Source organism: Hemicordylus capensis, chromosome 1 (assembly GCF_027244095.1).
Source record: "Hemicordylus capensis ecotype Gifberg chromosome 1, rHemCap1.1.pri, whole genome shotgun sequence".
Taxonomy (NCBI): Eukaryota; Metazoa; Chordata; class Lepidosauria; order Squamata; family Cordylidae; genus Hemicordylus; species Hemicordylus capensis.
In genome coordinates, this window is record NC_069657.1 from 321,321,911 (window position 1) to 321,348,900 (window position 26,990).

The window sequence follows — 26,990 nt, forward strand, 5'->3', positions numbered from 1 at the left end:
GTTTTATGGGACCTTAAAGGGAACATATATTCTCTTTGGGGCAGTATACACATATGTTAAATAAAATAAATAAATATATAGTTAATGTGTGTTTTTGTTTTGCTTCTTTGCTTGTTAGATATGGAGACCACCCAGCTTTTTACAAACATAAAGTCAGCACAGGTAGAATGCTTCCTATGTTTTATGTTTATGATTCTTACATAACCATCCCTGAGATGTGGACAAATCTGCTCACTGTGTCGGGATCACAGAGTATACGCAACACGCCATATGACAGTTTGTTCATTGCTCTTCTTGTGGAAGAAAAACATAAGCACGAAATCCATAGAAGTGGCTTTGATGGAATGTATACATATTTTGCCACAAATGGCTTCTCATATGGATCAAGCCACCATAACTGGCCAGGTCTGAAAGCTTTTTGTGACAAGAACAGCTTGATGTTCATTCCAAGCGTGGGTCCAGGATACATAGATACCAGCATCCGGCCATGGAACAACCACAACACACGGAACCGTATCAATGGGAAATATTATGAGACTGCATTCAGTGCAGCACTTCTAGTACGACCTGAAATAATTTCTGTTACCTCTTTCAACGAATGGCATGAAGGAACTCAGATTGAGAAAGCCATTCCCAAAAAGACTGGAAAGACAACTTACCTGGACTATCAGCCATATAAGCCAAATATTTATCTGGAGCTCACTCGCAAGTGGTCTAAAAAATACAGCAAGGAAAAAGAGCAGTGGCTTACCTGAAGTTCTACTGTGCTTGTTTCTTAATGGATTGATTCCCTGGCAGTTCTTCAAGGGACTTAATCACTGTGTCTCACTGATATACTGAGAATATTTCTTCTTGTGAGAAATATAGCCTGTATTATTGCTATAGCTTTGTATAAAAGAGAGTTTTCTATATAAGGCATAAATATAAAATGATAAGCAATACGAGCCCTCCAGATGGCATACTTAGAACATGTGGGGAGTGCTAAATGGTTAACATATTGATATTTGTTGATTACAACTAATCTATGTAGAAAACTTCATTGGTGGCAAGTTGAATAATACAGAGCTTACTTCATTTTGCGCCTCAGTCCCAACAGCTGCATTGGATCTCTGCACCTGAGTCTCAGTTCAACCTCTCTAGAAACAGCCACTTGCATGGTCCAACAAAAGCAGTTTCCAATGAGATGTGAGGGTACCTAGCTAGGACATGAAACTAAACACACCTTAATGCACATGTGCAAGTCCTTCTGTCCATCCAAACACATTCTTTAGTTCAGGGCCTTGTGGCAATTGTGAACAAAACTTTGCATTCATAGTTGCTTAAAGCTTAATGCTTGGTGTGTGAAACAGAGAATCTCCTAGGAGCTGTTGTTTTTAAGCATCGTTTTGGTGAACCGGGGCTGCACAAGGGCACAGCCTGCTTTTCCTGTACAGCTCCCATGCATTTCAGTGCAAACAAGACAAGTCGGTGGTAGGTTCTACTCCAAGTGTGTTTGTTTTCTCTACTTCATAGAAGTTGAAAAGTCTTATTTTTATATTTTGTGTTACCTTTTGGTATAAACAGTGAGGGATGTGAAATTATTGCCGTGTCGATAGTTGGGAATTTCAGTTTTAGAAACGTTAACGATGTGTTACTATTTTGCTTGGCATCATTTTATGTTTTAGACCCCTCTACCAGCTTTTACATAAGCGAAATTATTGTTGGCTAGCAACGATAGGGGAGCTATTGTGTTCTCTCTAAGGGGTAAGTGTTAGTCACCTGAGCATTTCAAGAGGCCAAAAAACCTCTGTGTCTGTGTGCTTAATGTGAAACTATCAAACCTTGTTATCTCTAGAGCGCATGGAGGGTGTCCAAGGTAGAAATTCCAAAACGATGGCTTGGTTATAAAGGCAAGGACGTGACAATATAAGTGTGCAGGTGCTTGCATGATATACAGTTTTCTCTCTTATAGAAAAGAGGAAAATGGCAGGGGGGAGGAATTAAGATGGCGATTAGGTAGTAGCTTTTGCTGCTGGCTCAAATATTTGTTTGTTTGTTCAACTCCTGTTTTCTTTGTCTCATGGATTACAGATATGCAGCAAGTTTCAAATGAGTTTACTTGTTACTTCCCCACCACCACCACCAGTGCTTTGGATGATTATTGTTTTTGGGAGCTGTTGTTTCACCACACTGTATCTTCTAGTGCAGTATCTTAGTTTCTCCTGCACTACAGAAATCAATTGATAAGTTACCAACTTTTGGTCGCTATGCAATGGCAATTATGATTAAATTTAATAGTGCCAGTTTGCTTCTGATAAATGTATACATACCACCAATAAGGTTGAGTACACAAATTAAAGAAATTTGAGAGATATGTAAACAGGCTGCAGCATACTTTTCCCTAAGCCTTTACTGTAATTGCAGGAGACTTCAGTGTGAGAATGGATAGGAATGATCTATCATATCAGAAGTTCAAAATCTGCCCGCGTGAAACAGAAGACTCGCCCACCCCCTGCCCACCCCTTGCTATTTGGCAGTTTAAGGATGAGGTTGCAAACTTTGCAGGTTTTTGTCTAACACAAGCCGTTGTCAAATTGGAGTTTCATTTGCTCATTAATGCTGCACCTGATGGTTCCCCTGGAGAATTCACCTATTGGGTTGAGTCTAAAATGTCCACAGTTGACTATATTAGGTCTTGCAAAATGTGCTAGCTTATTTGGGCCATTTTAAAGTTGCTAATCTCTCTGATAGTGATTCATTTTCCTGGGCTATTACATATATCATTTGAAAGGCAGCCCTTTTTGGAGTTAACAGAAAATTTAAACGTGGCTGAAATTCAGCCCACTCGAGTAAGGTGGTCTGAGGTCAGATTACCTCAGCCTTCAAGTTGGATTTGTTGCAAAATGTGTGTATTGCAATATTGACAAATGATACGAGAAATTGTACTTTAGACCATTATGAAAATTTAATTCAGGCCTTAAAATCATTTTTGACAAGGAAATTTATAAATGTTTGTCTAAAGAACAGTTTGATCAGGAATGCTTTAATACAAAGAAAGAACTTATTAAGCTTTATCAAACTTATAGAGAAGGTTCAGCAAATTATCCTCCTCAAGAGCTTTTAAGGCAGAAAAGAAAATGCAAATTGTTAAAATCTAAAAAGAAAAATGCCTTAAAAGCGCCATGGCAGCGTTTGATTGCTGCAGCATGCCTTAAACATTATTCAGTCTTCTGGCAACTTATTAAAATGCAACCTGGTCCATTTTGCTCAGTTTGTCATATTCTACCTAAAATGTGGGAGGATTATTTTCGTAATTGTGTGCCGCAGAAGAGGTTGATGAATCTATTCTTGAGTTAGATGAGGATTCCAAATGACTTCCAGTATCAACAGTAGTTTCCCTGGTGCAGCAGTTTAAACAGGCAAAGTCCATAGAAATAATTTGATTACAGTTGAGATAATTAAAGATAAATTGGAATGGTGGGCACCCATGTTGGCCTTTCTTCTTATAGCAATCGATTTAACTGCCAAAGTGTCAAAAGACTGGTTTTGAAAAGCATACTGCTCTACATAGTATTTGTGTGTTTGAAAGAAGGGTTTGGGTTCTATTTTGACCTGGCCCACAGCTGGACCTGGCCCACAGAATTGGGCTTGGCAAACTAAAATATTTTCCAAGACGACTTCAAACAATAGCTTTGTTTGTTCCAAGTCCAGTTCAGTCTATGTCATGCTCTCAGTGACATTAGGGACATGGCAAGGTCCAAACATTTCTCATAAACAAGTCCCCTAAAACTTGCTCTGTTGCCTCCTCCTCACTTACCTACTCTGGAAGTGGCAGGAAAGTCTTATGAAAGCTTCCTCTCTGGTGCTTGCTGGAATATTAGTACAGCAGTGTCCCAGGATCTTTGGCAAGGTAGCTTTCTCAGGATACCAGAGTCCTGTGGACGTCAGGCACTTTGGACACAAGATGTCCCACAGCTCCAGGAGTATTAGCATTCAGGGCACCAGAGAGAAAGGCAAGCAGGAGTCCTAATTATCACCACCACCAAATCGGGTAAGTGGAGAGAGCTGGAGAAGGAGGCAATAATGCAAACCTCATATTGTTTGGGGTTTATGCGAATCGGATTTTTCTGCCCACAAAGGGGTCAGAATTCTATTATTCCCTTCCCCTACAAAAATCTCAGTTTCAGCCACTTAGCAGAAAGCGACAGCTCTAAGGAGTGTTAAAAAAATAGATCAAGGCCAAAGTGGATTCTTCATTGACGAATATAGTGCAATATTCACTATACTAGCATATGTCATATCTCTTCCTCCTAGACTATCCATACTAATTTATGGCAGGTCTTTCTCCCTGAATGCAGTGATGTGCAAGAATATTGGTACCTTAAGGGACAGTATAAGAAAAAGTAAAGATTCTTTTGATACTGTTCCTTTTGATACTGTTTGATTCTTTTGATACTGTTCCAATACTGCATGAGTATTGGGATATATAACGCAAATGGGGAGGCATGTGAGCTGCATTCCTTTAATCCCTTAATTAGAGCTGAAGTACACAATCCTATGTTTCTTGGGTGACAAAACGGATGTCTTACAACTGTTGTGAAAAACAGGTTTCACAGATGCTATCAAGGGAAGAATGAATTCTGTTGCTGCCAGTAGAAATTGCTGGTTATTGTTATTTATTTAAATACTTTGTATTTAAATTAGTTGCATAAATTGACACTTACTAAATTATTCTGGAGATGAATAATCTAAGCTGGAACTTGTCCTGCATTCTGTACATGGCAATTGATCAACTTTGTCTCTTTAAATGTCTCAAAAAAGTGTATGCTCTTAAACAAAGCACTTAAAGTATATTTTTTAAGGAATTGGTACTTTAAAGATCTCTTCATTATAATCATACACACATACTTAAAGAATTCAGAGTAATCTGAAACCTACTTTGTTACTACTGTTTAGGCATTAAAATGTCTTTTATCATCTTTTTTAAAGATCACATCTTCAAAACAGTAACCTAACTTTATATTTTGTTACATTTTCCTTTCTTTTGTTGACCTCTTGCCTAGGGCTATAATGCAACAAAGTTTTATATTTATGTGGGAAAACCTCATACTTGGTAGAGGTTGTAATCAGTGTTCCCTCTAACAGGGATTCCCAGATGTTGACTACAGCTCCCATAATTCCCAGCCAAATGCTACTGCATCTGGGGGTGCTGGGAGTTGTAGTGAACAACATCTGGGCATCTCTGTTAGAGGGAACAGTGGTTGTAATCAGCCACCCTTTTGATTGGCAGGTTTCATTTTAAAATGAGAAATGGCTTGCCTTTTCAGCTGTGTGGGGAGCTACAGTTCAGGCTTTAAAGAGAGCTTGGTTTATCTGGTTTTCACCTACATCTTCTCATAGTCCAAATTGAGGCTTTAAGAGTTGCAGCATTTTTCTGGTATCAATTAGAATAATTTATGCTAACTTGTGTTTCCTTTTTCCGCTAGAAGTTTGAAGTTTTGATACGAGGTAGTTATGAAGGTCAACATCCCCACCCCACCCCTCTGGAATAGTTCTCCAACCTCTGACATCTTAGTGACATCTTCTCCTGCTTTATAGAATGTTGACATCTGCTTTTCCAAATGTTTTCCAGAACATTTCCAGTTCTTCTTTACTGTACAGTATAGAAAGTATAGTAAAGATGATTACATGGCATGGAGAATAGATTCAAATCTTCGGTGCTACCCATATTACTAGTTTTATAAGGTACATAGTGTTTGAGGTTGGGGAGGCAGGGGGAAACCTGAGGGAATGTAGGATAGCCAGTGACTCCATTGTACTGGGAAGTAACAAACAGCAGTGCCTTCGTAGCAGACAGTCACACTCATAGGCTACATAGTGAATGTCACTGAGAGTGGGGTGTGGCATGGGGGTTATTATTGGACAGAGCAGCAAGGCCTGGAAAGACTAGCTGGCATTCTGACTATTGAAGCACGTGCTGTTGTCATGCAGTTCCCCCAGTGCCCTTAGAATTTGGAGCACTCCCTATGCTCCAGAAGGGTTCTGCAGCATCAGAAACGCACCGCTGAACCTCAGCGACATGCTTCCAAACTTTCAGCATCCTTCTGAAATGCAGAGAATGCTTCAAACTCCTAAAGGCTCCAGCACAACAGTGCACACACAGGGGAACACGAGGAAGTTGTGTGAGGGCTCCTGGCACGTCCTCGCTGTCCCTCAAAGCTTGCCCATTTATAGGGTGGGATGTCGGCCGCTATGTAAAGAAAAGCAGTACTCTTAAGGTTTTGCTATATGCCCTTTGAATGGATCATTTGATATAACTTGAAAAACATATGCAATGAGTTTGACAGAAAACTGTTCCAAGTAGCTCGCTTGAGCAAGGCATGCTTAGTTATATTTTGAATTGCACCTCCTCTTAAACACTGCACCATTTTAAAACTAATATTCCTCTCTGAGCTAAGAAGCAGGCATCATTTTATATGCAATCCAATAGTAAGCCACTGACACATGTTGGCAATGAAGTGGGGGGGGGGCTGAATTCTAGAATAGTTGATCTAGAGCAGGGGTAGGCAACATGGGCTCTCCAGAAGTTGCTGAACTACAACTCTCATCATCCCCAACTGTAATAAATTGTGGCTGGGGGTAATGGGAGTTGTAGTCCAGCATCTGTTGCCTCCCCTGATCTAGATCAGTTTTCTGACAGAAGAGTTGAAAAACCTATATCAAGGTCTGCCTTATATAAAATGAAATTATTTTAATTTCTAAGGGAGAATCTTTCACAAAACCCTGTTATACAAGGGGTTGTTTTTTATGCACAGAGCATGAAGTTAGGGTACTTTGCACACATTTATACTGATGATGCAGACAGACAAAATCACACCCTGCTATCAAAATGTAGGCAGGAACACTGTTATGGAATAAGATGTGTAATAGTAACAATTATACAGATTTGTATTATCTGAAATATTCATTCCAACTTTTACTTTTAAAGAAGTTCTTTGAGCTTCAATGGAAAGCATGTTGAATAGCTTAGTAGACAGGCTTGATCCTTTCTTGTGAAACATTTGTTAAAATATGCTGATCCTGCTTAAATCAGTTTTTCAAGTGGTTTGTTGTTTTGATCACATTTCAAAAACTTGAGCTGTCAAAAGCTGCCTAAAGATGTTTTAGTCTGTGCAGTAATATTTCAGTGCAAAGTGGTATATTTTGTAAATGGGTTTCTGTTATGTAGCCCAAAGTGAATAGAAATAATAGCAACATTAACTTATTTGCCTCTACTTAGTGGAGAAATTAGAAAATTCCCATGTAAAAATAGCATCATCGATGCATGTAAAATAAGTGCAGGATTAACAAATTTAATGTGTCAAACTTGCATCAGTCTCTTTAATTTACCACTCTATGTCTTAAAGAGCCAATCGGCCTGAACATACTTTATACCTGGGACCACCCCTTCCTCCAGTTCAAGCGAACAAACTTTGAGGAAGAGGTAATGGCAATTGGGCAGATTGGTTAAAGATCAGTTACTGGGATATGTGTACTGCAGTTTGACTTGCTCTGAAGCCAAAATTATGTCATTTATGCCATACCTGGAATCTAGGATTTTTCTCAGTGCAAACTATCCTGATATTTATTTGAGATATAGATTTCTTTTATATAGCATATAGCTTGAATAGTAGAACACTTTGACATCCTCTGAAGTTTAACTGTTTGTGGAATTAAGAGAGCAACTAGCCAATTGAAGCTTTGTGGAAGTATTGTCTGAGACTGTGTAATTGCCCTTGTTGCATATAATTCCTAGAATGTCACAGAAAGATAACGATTTTTTCCTTTCTGGTCATTTGGGATGAAGACTATTATATTCAAGAGCATGAGCATCCCAAATTCAGACATCACATGAAACCACAGTTAAACCTTGGTTAAAAACAACTGCTTGGCTAAAAACAACTCCAGGGAGCACACTTTCCCCTGCCCATGTGCGAGTCAGAAGAATTCTACTTGTGATTAGTTAGAAACAAATCCAGATTGGTCATGACATCCAACCCAACTGATCTTGATTTATTCTATCCAGATTATTTGATATCAAACCTTATGCTCAGACCATGGTTTATTTCAAGCAATTTTGTTAGAAATGATCTTGACCAAGATCATTCAGTTAAGATGACTTAACTGATCTTGGTTTAAGATGTCATAACTGATTTTGGTTTGTTTCTAACCACAGTTGGAAGTAAAATTCTTCTGACTCACACATGTAGGCTGGAGAAAGCATGTTCCTGAGGTTAGGAGATGTCATGTGGAAACAAGTTCTGCATGATGTCTGGACCAGCCTATCAAACCCTTTGCTGGGAGAGTCCTCCTATTATTTCTCTAGCACTTCTGTTGTATTGTTCCCTTGTCCCCCTTTCCTGCCATCCGTGTTATGTAAGTTTAAAGTACTCCTGTGATACCCAGTTCTAAAGCAGATGAGAAATCTGACACACAATGCTTGGTGCAGGAAAGTTGCTGTAGCTCAGCAACAGGCGTGTGAATATGTGGGTTTGTTGTGGATAAACAATGCACATTGCAGTGGGAGGAGGAGAGCTAAACAAGATGTTGCTAGACCATTTTTAATATAATTACCTTGGCTGCAGTAGTTGGAGATTTACAAATGTATGCCCTGATTAGTTCTGTGGTATTCAGGCTAAAACTCAGGCAAAATGTACAATGAACAGTCTCACTTGATGTATCTTGTGTGGAACTGGACCACTTCAGACTACAGGTTAGGTTGTTGGGGGCTCTAATGGCTGCTGTAAACAGTTCCTTGAACATTCAATTCTAGAATGTCAGGAATAAAATTAGGCTAGAACCTAACAGTTTGATATGTATAGGAATATTTTTTTGGTGTGAGGTGGCATTCTAGCAACAGAGAATGCCTGAGGCTGCTGATTGTGGAGTTTGCTTCTCAAATTGCTATGTAATTTGAACCACTGTTTGAATATGCTTCTTGTCGTGTTTTGTGGAGTTGGTGAATTGCCACATTTACAAACCATAGTTTGACTGTTAGAGGCTTTTATCAAGAATTAGTGCTTATTTCATTCTTCGCTATCCCTGCCCCATATAACCTTCTAACAGAATATACATATTGACTCTGTATGATACTAACAATTGTCAATTTGTACTGAGGGCCGATTTGTATTTTCTGTACCCTGGTGTATATAATTAATAGTTGTGCATTAATTGGAAATGTGCAACTGCCCACGAAATGCACATGAAGGTGGCTACTGGAAAAAAATATTGGGCCCCTGTGACTGTTAATTTTATAGGGAATTGTATATGCTATCTATGGTGGTTGCACCAGATATGTGTTTGTGTCCCTGTATCGGAGTACAGAAAGTAAAATATGAATCTGTTTTAAACAACTGTCATATTGGAGTTTAAGCTTCTGAGTTGTCTGCTTTATAGACTTGCTTAGTAGCATAAGTTCATGCTGTGATCCTATTTATATTTTGTTCAGTAAGTTCCCTAAAACAAAAGCAATGAGGTATAACAGCAACACGCTGATGGAATTTTTTTGGAATTAATCTGAATGTATGCATTTCTGAAGGTACATGTTACCCTTATGAAAACATGACAGGGTACCTGTTGATGAGGTGAAGTAAAACATTTCCCCTTAGCCTTGGATTTCTTTTTTCCTTTTCCTTTTTCCTTTTAAAAAACCCTTCTCTGGCACATAACAGTTTGAGCACATTGTGTCTTTTCTCTTTGTATAGATTATTCAGTGTATCATAAAGAACAGGCTGTGATTGAAGCTTTTCCAGCTTTTTACAGAAACTCATTTCACATTTCATGGTCTCTTAAAATAGTAACTGTGTGAAATTTCAGAAGGAAATTATACCAAAATACTGGGTGTGAAACTCTTTTGGTAGTGTTTAGTTCTGCTGTATTTCCAAGAGTAAGTTCCTGAACAACACTAACCTCAATTCGGTACAAACTGAGCCAAACTGGATGTGACTTTAAACATGTTGTTTGGTTCTCCCCCCTTCCCCCCCTTTTTTTTTTCCTAAACAGCAGCTGTAGGGGCTCCAGTCTAGATTGAGACCATGATGTGTGGGGGAGCGGGAGGATTTAATGCTTTGCTCCCACAGACTGGCCACCTTTAGTTGCTGTTTGCCCTGGAGGGAAGATCTGGGAACAAAGTATTAAATCTCTGCTGCTTCTGTCCATTCCTGTTTGCCAACCCCTCCACCTGGCTGATGTTTAACAAAACGCCATGCAGGGCCAAACAGTGTTCTTAAAGTCATGTCTGGCTTAGTCGTGTGTCTAAGTGGCTGACATTCTGTATAACAGGGCTGCTCAACTTTGGCCCTTCTGCAGATGTTGGCCTACAATTCCCATAATCCCTGGCTATTGACTGCTGTTGCTGGGGATTATGGGAATTGTAGTCCAAAAACAGCTGGAGAGCCGAAGTTGAGCAGCCCTGCTGTATAAGAACAAGTGGCTGACATTCTGACATCCTCCTCAAAAACACCTGAAAATTGCCCATCCCCTGCAATGAGCTTTGGCAGAGCTCTGAAGACTTTCTTATGCATTGAAGCTGCCTGTACTGGCACCGTTTGCTAGGAAGCTGTATGGATTCCTTTGGGAGTTGTCTCTCTCTCCTTCCCCCATAAGCTCCTGAGAGGGGAAATACAAGCTCACTCCAATAACTTTAACAAAGGCAGCAGTGGCCAACTGATTAGAAGTGTAACCTAATTCCCTAGACATCTTTACTGTGGATTTCAACTTGTTGATTTACAGTATGTAAACATTTCTAAGCCTTCAGAGAAAGAGTTGAACAAGCTGTTGCTCATTTAATATCTTGCTTAGACACATAAGTGAACCACATAGCCCTTGGTTAAAAGAATACTGGTTTTTTTGTGTTTTTTAAAAACCCTCTAAGGGTTTTACACTTGCATAATTTCTTTTTATGGCACATTATGTTAAGTTGCATGGTTAATGTATTTTGGACGTACTTCACTTTGTGCACCACCAAACATTCATGTATCTACCACTGATGTGTAATGGTTTGATGTACACAATCTGTGTTCAGTTTATGGGAGTCTAAAATATTATGCATGTCTCAGCAAATGTAATCTACAGAAAATGCACTTCAGAAATAAAATCCTGTGAAATGCTTTATGTAATTGAACCTAAGGACTGCAAACAATTCCTGGCTGTGTTTTAATAAATAAAGTTGCAGTTACTGTGTTTCTACTTTTGTGTGGCCTAGTAGTTATTGGGCTGAAGTGATTAGAAAAAATGTGCCTTTTCTATTTTTGCAGAAATGTATTTTAAAATGGCAGCTGTATGAAACCAAACACATCACTGCATGCACATATACTGATATTTGGCGTCTTCTGTTTCCCAGAATTAAAAGATTTTTATAATTTGGCTCTAACTTTCTCCTAGAGTGACATTAAGCTACACAGTACTCTATCTACCAATACAGTGCTGGTGTGCACTGTGCTATATTGACAACGTTATCAAATGGACCATAGTTGGTTTGATAATTTGCACAGAGCCATGCTAAACAACAACAAAAACCAAATTCTAATAAGAACTAATCTGTCTAATTTTCTTTCACTATCCCTACAACTGGATTTCATTTTGTTCAAATCAGTTTGTTGGTCCACAAGTTAGACCTCTTGCACCTCAAACATTCACGCATCCACCATCTTGGATCGGGGTGGATGACATTACAAACTACACCTTTTGAGCATTCCTATGTGTCCCTACAGCTGTAGTAAATTTGGTTCAAATTGGTTAGGTGGTTCACAAGTTAGCCCACTTGTGTGTCTCAAGTTTGTGTCTGCCATCTTGAACTGGGGTGGATGACAACATCACAGACTAGGCCATTGAGGTATCTCACTACAATTGTATAAATCTGGTTCAAATCAGTTAGTCCACAAGTTAGCCCACTTGCACCTCAAACATTCATGTGTCTGCCATCCTGGATGGGGGGTGGATTACATCATCACAAACTACACCACTGGGGCATACCTTTGTGTCCCTTCAGCTGTAGCAAATTTGGTTCAAATCGGTTAGGCGGTTCACAAGTTATCCCATGCACCTCAAAGGTTTATGTGTCTGCCATCTTGAATGAGGGTGGATGACATCATCACAAACTACACTGAAGTCCCTATGTGTTCCTACAACTGTACCCAATTTGTTTCATATTGGTCCAGGCATTGTGAAGTTGATAGAGGGGTATGGACACACAGATGCACATATGGAATGCTGGTTGATCTTATACAGTAAGCCACTGGCTGCTGATAACGCTTCTGGGCAAAATACAAGGTGCTGGTGATTACCTATAAAGCTCTAAACAGCTTAGGCCCTGGGCATTTAAGAGAACGTCTTCTTTGCCATGAGCCGCACTGCCTGTTAAGGTCATCTGGAGAGGTTCGTCTGCGTTTGCCGCCAACTCGTCTGGTGGCTACTTAGGAATAGGCTTTCTCCATTGCTGCCCCTGGACTTTGTAATGCACACCCTGTTGAAATAAGACCCTCCCCATCTCTAGCAACTTTTTAAAAGGCACCGAAGACACATTTATTCACCCAGTCTTTTAATTATATTTATTGTTTTGAAATTTTTAATACTGGGTTTTAAATGTTTTTAATGTTTTAAATTATTTTAATTATTAATTGATTTGATGTTTTAAATGATTTTAATTGTAAACCCCCCAGAGACACAAGTTTTGGGTAGTATAGAAATATTTTAAATAAATAAAATAAAAATAAAATAAGCCTACTGGAAATTAGGCTAAAAAACCACATGTGGAATTCTTCTGGGAAAGGTGAGTAGAATACTTGATTGTGTATACATCATTAATACTTATACTGATTGGTACAACTAGAAGTTTTTTGCTGACCTCATTAGTAGAAAAACATTTCAGACTAAGCAACAAAATCTCTAGAAGTTGTCGGGCTTGGCTTAATAAAAAGTATGAGCTCAAATATGTATAGACTGCCACTGATTAAGGAAAAATCCAGGTGTGCAGCTACCTATACACATTAAAATAGCAAAGAATAATTGAACAAAAGTAAATAGCATGATATGGTAGTCTAATACATGAAATTAAAAGGAAGAATTGGGCTGAATATCAGGGAAGGCTTCATGATTGGTCGTGCTATTATTGTACAAAATAATTTCCCAAGGGACATGCTTCATAGCTTGAAATTTTGAAACTATATTAGATAAAATGTTTGCAAAAGGTAAGCAAGGAAAGAAACAACTTTGGCATGCCAAACAGAATTGCATGTAACTTTTATTTTCAATGATATGGAAAACTGTTTGCTGGATCCATTGATTCCAGTATATTTATCACAACTGGGAAATGTGTGTGATGTGCTTATTTGACAATTTTAGATATTTAAGAAGTTTTGATCATATTGTGAATGATTAAAGCTCTTCTCAAGCCAAAATTAAATATGCTGCTGTGCATTAAACTCTTACCAGCTGAGCTTATTCTGCCAGCTCCCAGAAGCCTCCCTGGTTGCAACTGCATCTCCAGGCTTGGAGATTGCACTTTTGCTATGCTCAGGAACTACACCACAATCTGAGCTCCCAGTCTGTTATACATGGGGACAAGTCGCTTGTCGCTTAGTTGGCAGTGGACTGGTTGCCCCTAGATTTGGCTGCAAGCTCCACAGATTGGGAAAGGGATTAGCTTCACACACTCTTTGAGGGATGCCCAGCTAAGCAGACTCCCAGGACTAGCTACTGCAAGTGTCTGGCATCTAAGACCATTTCAGCCTTGGAATGAAATCTAAACTTCCCTCTTCCTCTCACAAAGAGACACAATACCTGGCCATCAGAGAAAAGACAGATAATACAAGTTTCTTACCTGCAGTCTCCATTACAATAGGAATGAGTAAGTGATGTAACTTTGAAAGTGTGCCTATTGAAATTGTTGATAGAATTACTGGGAAAGTCAGTCCCAGCAAGGGACTTTAAACACACCTGCACGCTCCAGTTGTCCTCACAATCAGCCTTGAATACCATAGGAAATTCACATCTTCCTATCCAGGAAGGACTATCAAGACAATGCATTCCAAAAAAAGGTTGTCTGGGCTCCCCTGTTCGGCAGAGCTGGACAAAAGACAAGTGCCCTCAAGGCACGTTTTGGGATATGAGTATCCCTAACTCTATGACCCAGTGTGCTTCCTTGTGTATTTTACAACTGGGACTCCCACTGTGAAACATCTGTGTTCCCTTGTGCCTCTCACTCTGGACCCCAGCAGACTGCAACAAGAAACTCCACCTTGGTGTTCCCCTCTTCAGGACAGGTGATAAAGCCTCTTGCCTGGCTTCTTCAGGGCTGACTCTGTCCCTTTCTCTTATTTCTGAAATCTTGCCCCTCTCTAGCCCACCTGGGAATTTACACATAATTTGAAACTTTAAGCTAAATGTGCCTTACGATAGTCTGTTTCTTAGCATATTTGTAGTGCCTTTAAACTAGGGCCACATAGTAATTTAGTCTGATTTTATTTTTAATGAACTCCTTTTTGATTTAATTCAAACCTCTCTCTCTCTCAAGCTGATTTTCTTGAGTATATACGCTTGCACAAATTAAGGCTGATTGGAACTGTCTCCCCTTTTGAGCTAAATTCCCCACATTCACCCGAACTAGGGGCTGCAGGCCAATCACCCTTGAGGCAGTTTCATTAACAAAACCAAGCAAGTTAATGTGGCTTAATGGTTGAACTAGGATTAAACCATGAAGCTCACTGGGTGATTTTAGGCCACTCACTTGCCCTATTCACACTTTTTTAAAAAAAATTATTTACACAGTCAGACAGGTGTTATTGACTGGTTTGTTTTATCCAGACATCGAGTCCTTCCCAAGGACCTGGGATGGCTGAATTTTATTGTCAATGGTTATAGATATCGTCGCAGAATATAGGCTGTTCCCAGTAAAGCTGCTTTTTGTAATTGGCTGATGGTGATTATTATTAATAATAATAATAATAATAATAATAATAATTTCTTGTTTACATAGTCAGACAGGTATCTATCTATCTATCTATCTATCTATCTATCTATCTATCTATTTATTTAATTTATAAAACACCCCATCTAGAGGCTCTGGGCGGTGTACAACAATTTCTAAAAAGACATAAAAACACACAGTGCTAAATACAATATTAAAAACAATTCAAAAGCAATTAAAAGCAATTAAAACCAATTAAAATACTTTTTAAAAACAAAATTATGTTGTATGAGTGTACAGTTTTCTGCACATTCATACATCTTTTTGTGTGAATGACTGCATTTATTCATTTCAAAAGTGGACTTGATCCTACGCCCCTCAAATGCATGGTAAAAATAGGGTATGTACTGCTATATCTGTGTTCACATGTTCAGAGCGGAGATATACCAAGAATGCACACACCTTGATATCATTGAGGGGCATTCTGATATGCCGTCAGGAGGTCCTTTAATTGTGTGTGAGAGGTGTTCATCCAATTGTTTCTCTACACTTGCTACAAAACTCTTTGGATTATCATCCCTCTCATGTGATTAAAGGACATCCCATCAGCATGTTGGGACACCCTTTGGTGATGTCAGGGTGGGTGCTTTCTTGGCACATCCCTGCCCTGGACACGCAAGTCACTGGAAACTCATCCAAACTGGCTCACTGTACCTGTGTATAGATCTGTATCTGTGTGCGCTGTATACTTGTACAAGTATTCAACATAATATCTGGATAGGGCTAGAATCTCTCAGCCTAACCCACTTTACAGGGTTGTTGGAAAGCTGAACGTGGGGAGGGAGAGATAAATTTACACTACCTTAGGATCCTTAGAGTAAGATATAAGCACAAATAAATGTCTTGCCATATGAAAATTAGATTACTAAATGGAACAGAAAGAGTTGGCCTGGGTGAAATATGCTTGAAAACCTTTTGCCAACTCCACACAAGGCAAGTTCTTGATGCCTGATCTTCAGCTGATGCAATACACCAAGCCTCAATTTAACAGATAACTGAGAACAACCTAACCAGCAATCTCTGCCAGTTCTAGTTCCCTATTGTCTTCTAGGCACAATTCTGGGTGCTGGATTTGACAGACTAGTACTCACAATATACATATCTTAGAAATCAAATTAGAATTTGACATTTCAAGTCCAATGACTGTGCAAGTTAAAACTTGATTCAATATTTCATTCCAATAAAATGGCAATACATTCATACGCCCCAAATCAGATGGGGACATTCACATGTGAAAGCTGGATTTCATGTGGAAATCCCTAGTGCAATGATTCTCAACCTGTGGTCTGTGGACCACTGATGGTCCACGAGAGTACTGCAGGTGGGGAGAAGATAGATAAGAAGTACACAAGCTATTATTATATTAGCCTTCTCCCAACTGGTAGGCCTGCTTCAGCTAAATGTACTGTGACGTGCAATATGTTAGTGAGTGAGCATAATAGATTATTATAAATAGCTGCATTTTTAATACCCCTTGATATGCAAGTTTGACTCCCATCAGTCATAGGCAATCTTTAAAATGTTTAAAACGGCTTGCTTTACATGGTGGTCCAAAAAGTGGTTGGTGATTACGTAGTGGTCCATAAAAAGGAAACGATTAGGAACCGCTGCCGTAGCGGGGTGGGGGCGGGGAATGGGCATGGCCTGAGCAGCTCTTGTCCCAATCTAGCCTGGGACTGTGTGTGCATCACAGTCAGAAAACTGGTGAAAGTGCTAATCAACTGCTTAGGAGGAGGACAGGAGGCTGGATTTATTTCACCCCCACCCAATCAGTACGATTTACAATGGTCTACAAAGGCAGTGTGCACACACAATTGAATCAACTGATTCAATGACACGAGTTCTTCCCAAATCTAAATCATTCAAAGGAGTCAAAGGTTTTGCAGATGAGAAACTGTCTGTGTTCTGCTATTGATTTGAAACATACTTGCTACTTTCAGAAGAAGGCAGAATCAAGTGTATGAGAGAAGCCCTATTGTTTGTAGTTCATCATGGTGTTCCTTGAGAGCTCGGTAATTTTTCATGTACACAGATAATGAGGGTTTTTATTCACACTCACATAGAAGTGTGCACTGCATGTCTGAGTAGGATTTGGCCTTCAGAACCATTTTTAGAGACCCAAGCCATTGCTATGGAAACACAGTGTGGTATCTCAGATCGCTGGCTTCCTCGCACAGCAGTGAGATAATTCAGAAAATAAAATTAACAAGCAAACAAATCAAGACCCCAGTTCCTTCCTCTAGGGGAAATAGGGAGGGAAATTAAAATGTTAGTTTATTGTGAGTATTAATAGGGCTCAGCTGGTGAAGTCTGAACAGCAGATTTTGTTCTAATGCCATTTAAAAAAGCCAAGGAGTTGTCATTTTCCTTTCATTCTGAGACGCAGGTCAGACTTACAGATGCAGATATCTCCATGCTCCAGTGACATTTCAAAAAGTAAATGCCTTCATTGTTTGGATAATGGTTAGATTTATGAAACCCCTGGTCTTGCAGTCACATTTTTTTCAGAGCTAAGCCAAGTAAAAATATGTAGGTGAATGGCTTTCTGCAAATTTCAGAAGCACCGTTCTCCATTATTGATCTCTCTCTGCCATGGGCAGACCTGGATTAGTTCTTGGTGCTGTTTGGATGTCTCTAACTCACCCAGCATCACATCTGCAAACCACTCAAAAATTAGTAGGAATGGAAAATTAGTAGGAATTGGGAGTAGAGGTGTGCACAAATTATTTTTTGCAATTCAATCTTGAATCAAATTTCAAAAATTTGAATTGATTCATTGAACCAGCCAGCCATTGCTGGCCAGTTTGATGAATCATATCGAAAATTCACACACACACACACACACACACACACACACACACGAGTGCAATTTGCACATACAGAACAATGGGGAACTCAAAGTACCCCATTGTTGCCCACAAAAAAAAGGGCAAGTAGGTGATTTTTTAAAAAATTAACTTACCAAAAAAAAAAAAGAAAAAGAAAAAACCCAGCTCCACAAGATCTTATGGGTTGTTTGTCTTATGGGTCAGGGGTTGTTTGTTTTTAAAATTAATTTGCTTGCTTGCCCATTTCTTTTGTGGGTTGGGTAGTAGGTAGCACACATCATGCCATACCACCCAACCCAATTTGGTGTCCCTAGGACCAGCCCATGAAGAACAATGGAGTGATTTGAGTTCCCCATTGTTCCCTATGGTCAGAATAAGCAGAGTGCAGTGCACAAATTTTGCAACCCTGCCTTGAAAAACACTGCAGAACAGAAGCAACACACATAATCCCTCCCAAGCTAGAACACATTTTGCCAAACACAGAGTCCAAAGATGGCAAAAAAAAAATCCCTTACCCAGAATCCACTGCCAGCCACAGTGCCTATGCTGCAGTATCATCACTGGCACAAGTTGCTTTCTTACACACAATTAGTCTGCCCTTACTTGCAATAGCAGCCACAGCACAGCAGCAAGCCTAGCCATAAGCTCAACCAGAACAACATCTTCAGCCACATTGTGACTGAGTACACCTTACAATGCAGATTACAGAGCAGTGAGTGAAGCACAAGTTAGTCAAGGCCAGACATGTTGCTCATCACAGCAATCATCAAGAAACATTACACACAGAGACAGAGCTGAGCTGCCACTTTTCACCACGACACCATCTTACAAACAGATCAAACCACAGCTCAAGTGAGGCAGGCGGGTAGGCAGGCACCCAAGTTCTGCCTTTGTCAATCTGAAATCCAGCAAAACCAGATCGTTACAGCAGCAAACAATAGAACACCATTATATTCAGTGCTGAGAAAAACCCACAAAATCAAATCTCCTTCTTCCACTCTTGATGTAAGGGCTTTCTCTGCCTCCCAGTCCCTTTGAATACATTTTGAAATTCCCTCCTTTTTTGTTCCCTCTTGGTCAGTCTGAAATCCAGCAAAACAGTTATAGCATCAATAAGTAGCACAGCATTATACTTAGTGCTGGGAAAGAAAGCCACAAAATCAAACCTTCATTCCTCTGTCCTGTCCTGATGTAACCTCTTCTTGCAGAAGGGTTCTCTCTCTCTCTGCATCCCAGTCACTTTGAATACATTTTAAAGTTCCCTCCAAAAGTGTTTTCTTCCCCTCTTCCCCAGCCAATGGGTGCACAGTTGCCCATGACAACAAGCCAACCAAGAAGCAAGGAGATAAAAAGTCAATCGGAATCCAGTGCCAGAAAACCAGTCGGCAAGGGGCAAAAGCCCACCCAAATGGCCACTTGAATCACACAAATTGATATGCATCCAATTGGGCCTGATTTGATGCTACCTCGAATCAGCCCCTTCATTTAAGGGGTGATTTGATTCATGTAGAATCCGTGAATCAACCTCAATTCGGCATGAATCAGTTTGTGCACTAATTGAATTCCACATCCCTAGTCAGGTGATGGCTGAAAAGGCAGAGGATGCCACTACCTGTGGTGTGCATAAGGCAAATTGTGTTGCCAGAACAATGTGTTTAAGAATGAAGCTTGGAGAAATTTAGCAAGAACTTAGCCCAGAAGGCACAGCTGTGCCCACACCGGTGCCTATTTAATGTTAGCACTGCCAGTGACTATTTAATAGGGAGACGGGGAGCAGTGAGGAGGAGACAGCTGACTGGCTAACATGCCTGGTGCCCAGGGAAAGACTGAGGGAAGCAGTTGGCATGAGAAGGGTCAGAGAGGAATGCTGAAACTGCCTTTCTTTCCCTGGTTCTGAGGTTGCAGGGGATCATAGTCTGCACTGGGTGCACAGAGAACCAGAATGTAGGGCAACAATGAAGCTCAAAATGCATTGGTGAGCACTTCAACAATTGTGCTCCCTTAAGCATGACCTAGAGTGCAATTCCCCAATCCTACACACATGCTGTTATACTAGAGGATGAATATGCTGGCCTTGGGCCGAAATAAACAAATAAAGAGTAAACAGTAAACAGTACTAGAGGATGAAGACTATACTCTGGAGGCAGTCTGTAAGACCATCAGCGATGTGCTTCTTCTCTTACAGAGGACTTCCAGAGTGCAGGCAGTGCTGGGAAGTCTTCACCCTCTGGCACAACAGTGTGCACATAGGACAACTGAGGGAGTTGTGCACGGGCTTCCGTGTCCCTGCTGGGCATCTGAACACAAGCTCTTCCTTAGTCGGGGTGTCAGCCACTATCATTAGCACAAAGCTTATAAGCTTAATTAACTATATTAATTAATATTAATATATTAATATTAATATAATTAACTATCATTCATTAAATAACTTAAAACAAACTGAGCCGATTCTCACGAGTGAGTGACAGGGCTACTGGCAGGTAGTCGGGAAGGCTGCTTAAACTTACCTTCACTGCAGATGCCCACTCCTCCGTGGCTGAGTGCATGCACCGCATACCCAGACAGTCCCTCCCCTGTCCCAGGCAGATGCGGAGGTACGGAAGTCGGGACTGACAGGTGCCCAGCCCCCGGAACTCCCACAGTGCACCATGCGAGTGCATGGTGCATGGTGGGGATACCCTCAGTGATGGGTGGGCACCTGTCAGTGTTGCAGCATCAGCTGAAAGCAGCCGGTGCTGCACATGATCAGTGAAACTGGACTAAGGGAGTGCTTGCTCCCTTAACCTCGTTTAGGAGGTGGGCTCCCTAGGCAGGTTTGTTTGCTGCCAAAGCACCACTGGAATTGGGCACAATCCCAGCGGTTCTCACATGCAGCCAAGCCTGGACTTGGCTTCCTTCCTTGGCTGTGCATGAGAATTGCCTCACTGTCTTTTGAGAACCTTGCCTCCGCTGGTTGAATTTCTCATTGAGGCACAGCATGAAAATCAGAACCTTCAAAAAGATTTTAGAAAAGGAATGTAAAGGAATAAAGATAAGCTGTACAGTTAACAAAATAATAATTTCCAGACAAATACACCCGAAATCTAAAAATGAATACAACTGTTGCAGACAATTTTTTTTGGTAAATTAGCATATGAAGGGGGGGGAACTCAAAACAAGATACAAAGATGTGTTGAGTGCACTACATTATGCTTTCTTCCATTAATTTTTTTCACGTACAATTCCATTTGATATTATTGAACTGGAATTGTATGAGCCAATCAGCTGCAGGCAAGCTATGTAGTTACCTAAGCATGGCTGTACTCCCCCTCTTTCCTCATTATGCATTTCCACTACATTCTGATTGTGGCTGCCTGATTTACATAATCATTGTACTGTCAGATCTCAGAACAACACTGAACATTCTAACTAGTCTGCTCGTTTCTTCATGTAGAATGTTAAGGTATTTTCTAGTCTCCTAAGATTCTCACTTCTGCTGAAAAAGAAATCATAAAATGCAGATGAAAGAAAGGAAAGCACCCATATCAAAAAGAATCAAAGCAAAGTAGACTGCCATTCACTTAAAAGGGTTCCTCTCATTCCTTCTTAAAGAACATAGTTTCTATTCGTTCTGCTAAGATCAAAAGTCAAGAATGGCTCACAGTCATAGCATAAAAGTAAACTGGGTTCTTTCATACAGTGGAAATGAAATTCAGCTATGTGAACCTTTTGGCATTTATTTGGATAAGAAGTCATAAGGGCCTTTCACACAACCATAGTGGGATGGGGTGGGGTGGGGTGGGGTGGGGGAGACACTAGAGAGCTCCTGTCCAAACAGATTATCAGAACCTCTCTTTAGGTCAGCAAACCTAAGAAACACACAGGTGAGCCAGGCAAGGCATCCATTACTGCAATCAGGAGCTAGAAGCATAGAGAGTCCTCTGAAGGTCTTGCAGGCCTCCCCAGCATACTTTACTCTGCCAGTAAATTGAAAAGAACCATTAAATCAGCAGCTGCCCTCTCACCATGGAGAGGTCAGAGAAAGAGGGCCCAGCCCTGCTGAAGAGGCTGCAAGTATAGGATCATAGAGTGTGCTTTGCAGAGTGGCACACTCACAGATGGCAGCCCCTGCAACCACAGCTCTCTATGGTTTCCAGGCTGGCTGCCGATAGAAAAGGTGAGTGGATCCACATGACCAGAAAAAGCAAGGCAGAAAAGCTCTCTCCTCCTCCTACCTAGATTAGGAGCAGGGTACAAAAGCAATGCTACTCTGCTTTGAGCAACCTGGTTTGGAGAGATTTTTGTGAGTTCAAACAAGCATGCAAATCAGGGTACAAAGCCCCTTATCCTGATATTGATGGTTTTGTGAACAGTCCTATAGTGTTGGAGAACTTGGTAAGATGGAGAAGTTAGTACTTATGATTTGATAATATTAATTGGAGTTCTCCATTAGCTTTAATAGAACATGGATTTCACATACAAAAGTTAGCACAGTATACATACATTTTGCCTTTAGTTTGTTCAATGTCATATTAAGAAAAATGGGCCCAGCTTTGAATTAACTATAGTTTATTTTGTTGCAGAACAGAACCCTGCAGCCTTGGCCCATATTCTGAACGATAGATCTGGCTGCCTACTGCTTCCTCTGATCCAGACTCAAACCCTTTTGGGGGGGCAATGAGACTCACAGAGTCATGAGGACATCCCTCTTCATCAAGTTCCTCAGACATTGCATATTTTGGGTGTCCCTTGATCATGTTTCTGACTGCAGGCTAACATGATGGCTTCATCATCACAAGAAAAGGAATGAGCTCTTCTGGTCTCTCACTCACCATCTGGTAGAAAGCAGCAACAACAAGAATACATGTGTGTATGTGTGTGTAAGTAAATATAAACACACAGAGAGACACCTATGGGGAAGCTGAGTAGGCCTGGAAGCAAACTGGGTGAGAATGGGGAAGACCTGGGAACTTCCAGCTGTTGGGAAGAGTTATTTGTTTTGTTTTTAAGTTTCATTCTATCACCTTAAAAAAATATATTGCTGCTTTTGAGAATAATGTCTTTGCCTTCTTTATTGGATAAAATATTGTTTAAAGCATAGCTATTAAGTAATAAACACACTGGCAGACCACAATGGCTACCGCTTCATGCTGTAATAATGATTGCCTGAAATTGCAGGCTTTTGAAGGCAGAAAATGTTCTTTCTGCAAATCATCATGTCCAAATCACATGCAAAAACCTAGATGATTATGCTTCTGCTTCTGTTGGCTCTGATCTTGGTCTCTGAAGGTCACTCAGTGGCTCACACATAAAATGCTCATTACTTCACCATCATCCACAAATTTGTACCAGCTATTGATCATTCTGTCAGCAGTTACACTGAAGAGAAAGCAGTTGAATCTGGATTTGTGTAACAGTTCTGAACATCTGGCAGAATGCTGCCTAATTTCCCATCCCTGCGGATTACATTTGTCTTTGCAGGGTCCCTTCTGTGAAATACATGTGCAGTTGGGCAATTTCACAGTCCTAGAGTTCACTTTATTTCCATGCTGCTCAAGCTCTCCAGTATCACTTCAGACATCATCATATGAGAATCTTGGCATAATTTTGAGATAATTTCGAGCAGGCACTTTGAAAAGAGTCTCACATTGGTGAGATATAACTAGACATTAACTCAATTTTAAAATGAAATAGCAACTGTAGCAGAGCCCTATCAGGATTCAGCCCACATATAGGGGAAAGGGCTTTAAACCTTTGCCCTTCCCACTCTACCATGGTCCCATCCAGATCAAGCTCTCCTATTGCTGCTCATTGGTGCCACTGGGAGCTTCCCTCCTGGGTGAATTTAGCAGCCATGGGCTTGGCAATCGAGACCGAGACCAATCTGGGGGCAAAGAGTTAAATTCCTCCTCTTCCATGCCATGGGCTCAATTGTGATTGGTCCCTACCATCTTTGAACACTAATTTCAAACATGTTGAAATCTCAAATCCATGCTCAGCAAGTTCACACGATGAATCTGTTATTGTACTGTACTGAAGACCTTGCCCTAGAATACCAACGTATTAGCTCTATTCACAGGTTATGTTCTACAATCGTACAAGTTACAGTGTCATAGGTACAGCTTTGTACACAGGTACGGTTGTTCACACATTTTGGATACAGCTACAGCAGTACACTTCCTATCTGTAGCATGCATTTGAGGGGCCTGTACCCAGGTTCACTTTTAACAGGAACGCAGATACAGTTATTGACACAAAAACATGTACGGGTAGGAAGAAATCTGAATGTAGGTATAACATGTCTGAACAGGGCTATTATCATGGCTTTTAACTGTGTACTGGTGTGTCTGTCTGTCTGTTGGGATATTCCATCTCATATAGTTTGCAGATGCAATAAATCTAGGCCATTAGACTCATGGATGTTGAGTATGTCTCACCAAGGTGAGGTAGATAAATTGAAATTTGGAACCAAACTGTAGGACACTTTCTTAATATAAATTTGCTTTAATTGTGCTGTGTAGGTCCTACATAGCAACATTCAGCAGAAAGTTTAAAAAAATCAAGTGTGTCTTTCTGTTCATTCATCTTGGTGCTCATTTTCATTTGTTAAAGTCTTCAGATAATACTAATAACTGGTGCCTGTGAGGACTGAAGTAACAGCAGTAAAGAAAACATCTGATGGTTTTAAATCTATCATATTAAGTGGAAAATGTGGTAATGACTGATTAATTGGCTTGAGCATTAATTGTGTCTACTGAATGAGAGACCCAGTATGGTGCAGTGGTTAGAGAGTCAGATTAGAACTAACAAGATCTAGCTTAAAATTCCCTTTCAGCCATGAAGCTCACTGATCTCTTCGTCTACCCTACCTCACAGGGTTTTTGTGAGGATAAATGGGAATGAGGCAGAAGAATGATGAATGCTACCCTGAGTTCCTTATAGGAAGGACGGTATATTCATGAAGTAAATAATAATGACAACTTTCCAAGACTCCCCCATATTGGTTTGACAGTTATTCAGTGTCCCTAGTCTAAGAATAAACCAGTCCTCGAACAATGGAGATGAAAAATGAAACAATCCTTCACAGATTTACATGTCCAATATTTCAACATGTGCAGCCACTAGGGAACAGCTCATTACTATAATGCTATCATATTTGTTTTATTTATTTATACGCTTAAATTTAAGAAAAGGCACTGAGTTAGTAAGATGGATTTTTAAGTAGAAAATATTAAATTATTCAAAATATAACAGTTGTCAAAACAACTCCACCTGGGTTAAACCAAGAGGCAATATATGATCATCATTACATGGGGTAAATTGCTGGGCTACCTAGAATCATCTACCTTCTAATGTCTCATACAAGATGCTTCATGAAGGAAAACAGAAAATATTCTCTGCCCTTATGTAGGATGCTACATGCATTCCAAGGCCCACTGGAAGTTCTTCCATGTTCAGCTGCTCCATTCCCATCAGTAGAGGGCCCAGAGTCCTGTGTACAAATGAATGTGTATAGATATCTTCTGTGACTACTGACATAAACTGAGCTTATAGGAACATAGGAAGCTGCCTTATACCAAGTCAAACCATTGGCTCATCAATCTCAGTAATGACTACCTTGACTGGCAGGAGCTCTTGAAAGTTTCAGGCAGGAGTCATCCCCAGCCCTAACTGGAGATGCCAGGGATTGAACCTGGGACCTTCTGCATGCAAAGCAAATGCTCTAAACCTAAGCTACCTAACCTAGTATTGTCTAATCTGATTAGCAGCACTCTCCATAGCTTCAGACAGAGGTATTTTCCAGTCCTGCTCCCTGAGACCCTTTAACCTGGAGGCGTCCAGGCCTGGACCTTATACATGAAAACACATGTGCTGTGCTCTTGTTTTGTGCCTAAATGGGCAAAGAGGCACCTTTTACCGTGGTGATTCTTCTTATTTAGCAGGGGGAGAGTAACTAACCTTATTCACCCCCAGCACAGTACTTCCAGTGACTGTTGCTGGTGTGTGTCTTATGTTTATTTTTAGAATGTGAGCCCTTTGGGGACAGGGAGCCATCTTATTTGCTTGTTATTTCTCTTTGTAAACCACCCTGAGCCATTTTTGGAAGGGCGGTATAGAAATCGAATTATTATTATTTCTTGTTTACACAGTCAGACAGGTGTTATTGACTGGTTTGTTTTCTCCAGACATCGAGTCCTTCCTAAGGACCTGGGATCACTGAATTTTATCATCAATACTGTTGGTTATTATAGATATCATCGCAAAATATAGGCTGTTCCCAGTAAAGCTGCTTTTTGTAATTGGCTGATGGTGATTTCTGTGGCCCCTATGGTGTTGAGGTGCTCTTTATTATTATTATTATTATTATTATTATTATTATTATTATTAAGTGTTTACAAGTTAGAGCATGAGATCTACTAGTGTGTAAGCACATAAGAGCGATAGCTGCATTGAGGTGATGGTGCATAAATACCATCCTCCTCCAAGTCCAATGACCATATCCAGCAAATACCATATATATAATATTTATGAGAGCTAAAGCTAGTGCATTCCTTGGGCACTTTTTCATCAAAGAACACATTTAAGCAGCGGGCTTGACAATTAAAGCTGTCTTGGTTCTTATCAGATTTCTTTTAAAACTTTTAAAGATCTTGCTCAGGAACACTGGCATGGTATCCTTATCCTGGAAAAAGAAGAAGACAAAAGTGCTTGGGTAACTGTATACTCTGAGTGTAGTACCATATGACATCTCATAATGGTCTTGCTCATGTTGCATGCACACAGCATCTGTTGTTCATGTTTTCGTTATTGCAGGATGACAGATCACAGATGTTGGGCCTGCTGGCAATAAGCAGTGTTCCAATCATAGAATTCTACTGTATCCACCTGGGCTTGGTTATCTCTGAGGGCTTTAAGTCATTCCTGAATGCCCTTCCTTTTTTATACATGGAGCCTGTGTATACAAGATCCACTGCCAGTCAAGGTTGATAATATTTAGCTACTGAGCTGATTCAGTATCAGGGAGCTGATTACAACCAGGGACAACCCATTATGGGATAACATATATAGACTGATATAGGGCAGGGCTGCTCAACTTTGGCCCTTCTGCAGATGTTGGCCTACAACTCCCATAATCCCTGGCTATTGGCCACTGTGGCTGGCAATTATGGGCGTTTTAGTCCAAAAGCAGCTGGGGGGCT

The 26,990-nt window shown here is 40.3% G+C and overlaps 1 protein-coding gene across 3 annotated transcripts in view; it reads left to right on the forward strand.

Moving 5' to 3' along the window:
* The window catches only part of MANEA (mannosidase endo-alpha), a 31,240-nt gene extending 20,035 nt beyond the window's left edge, over positions 1–11,205 (forward strand). For all 3 annotated transcript variants that reach the window (XM_053287540.1, XM_053287539.1, XM_053287541.1), the window contains one exon: positions 119–11,205. In XM_053287540.1, coding sequence (XP_053143515.1) covers positions 119–755 — 637 coding nt within the window. In that variant the 3' untranslated portion in view covers positions 756–11,205. The remainder of the gene's footprint in view (positions 1–118) is intronic.
* Positions 11,206–26,990: the final 15,785 nt, after the last annotated feature.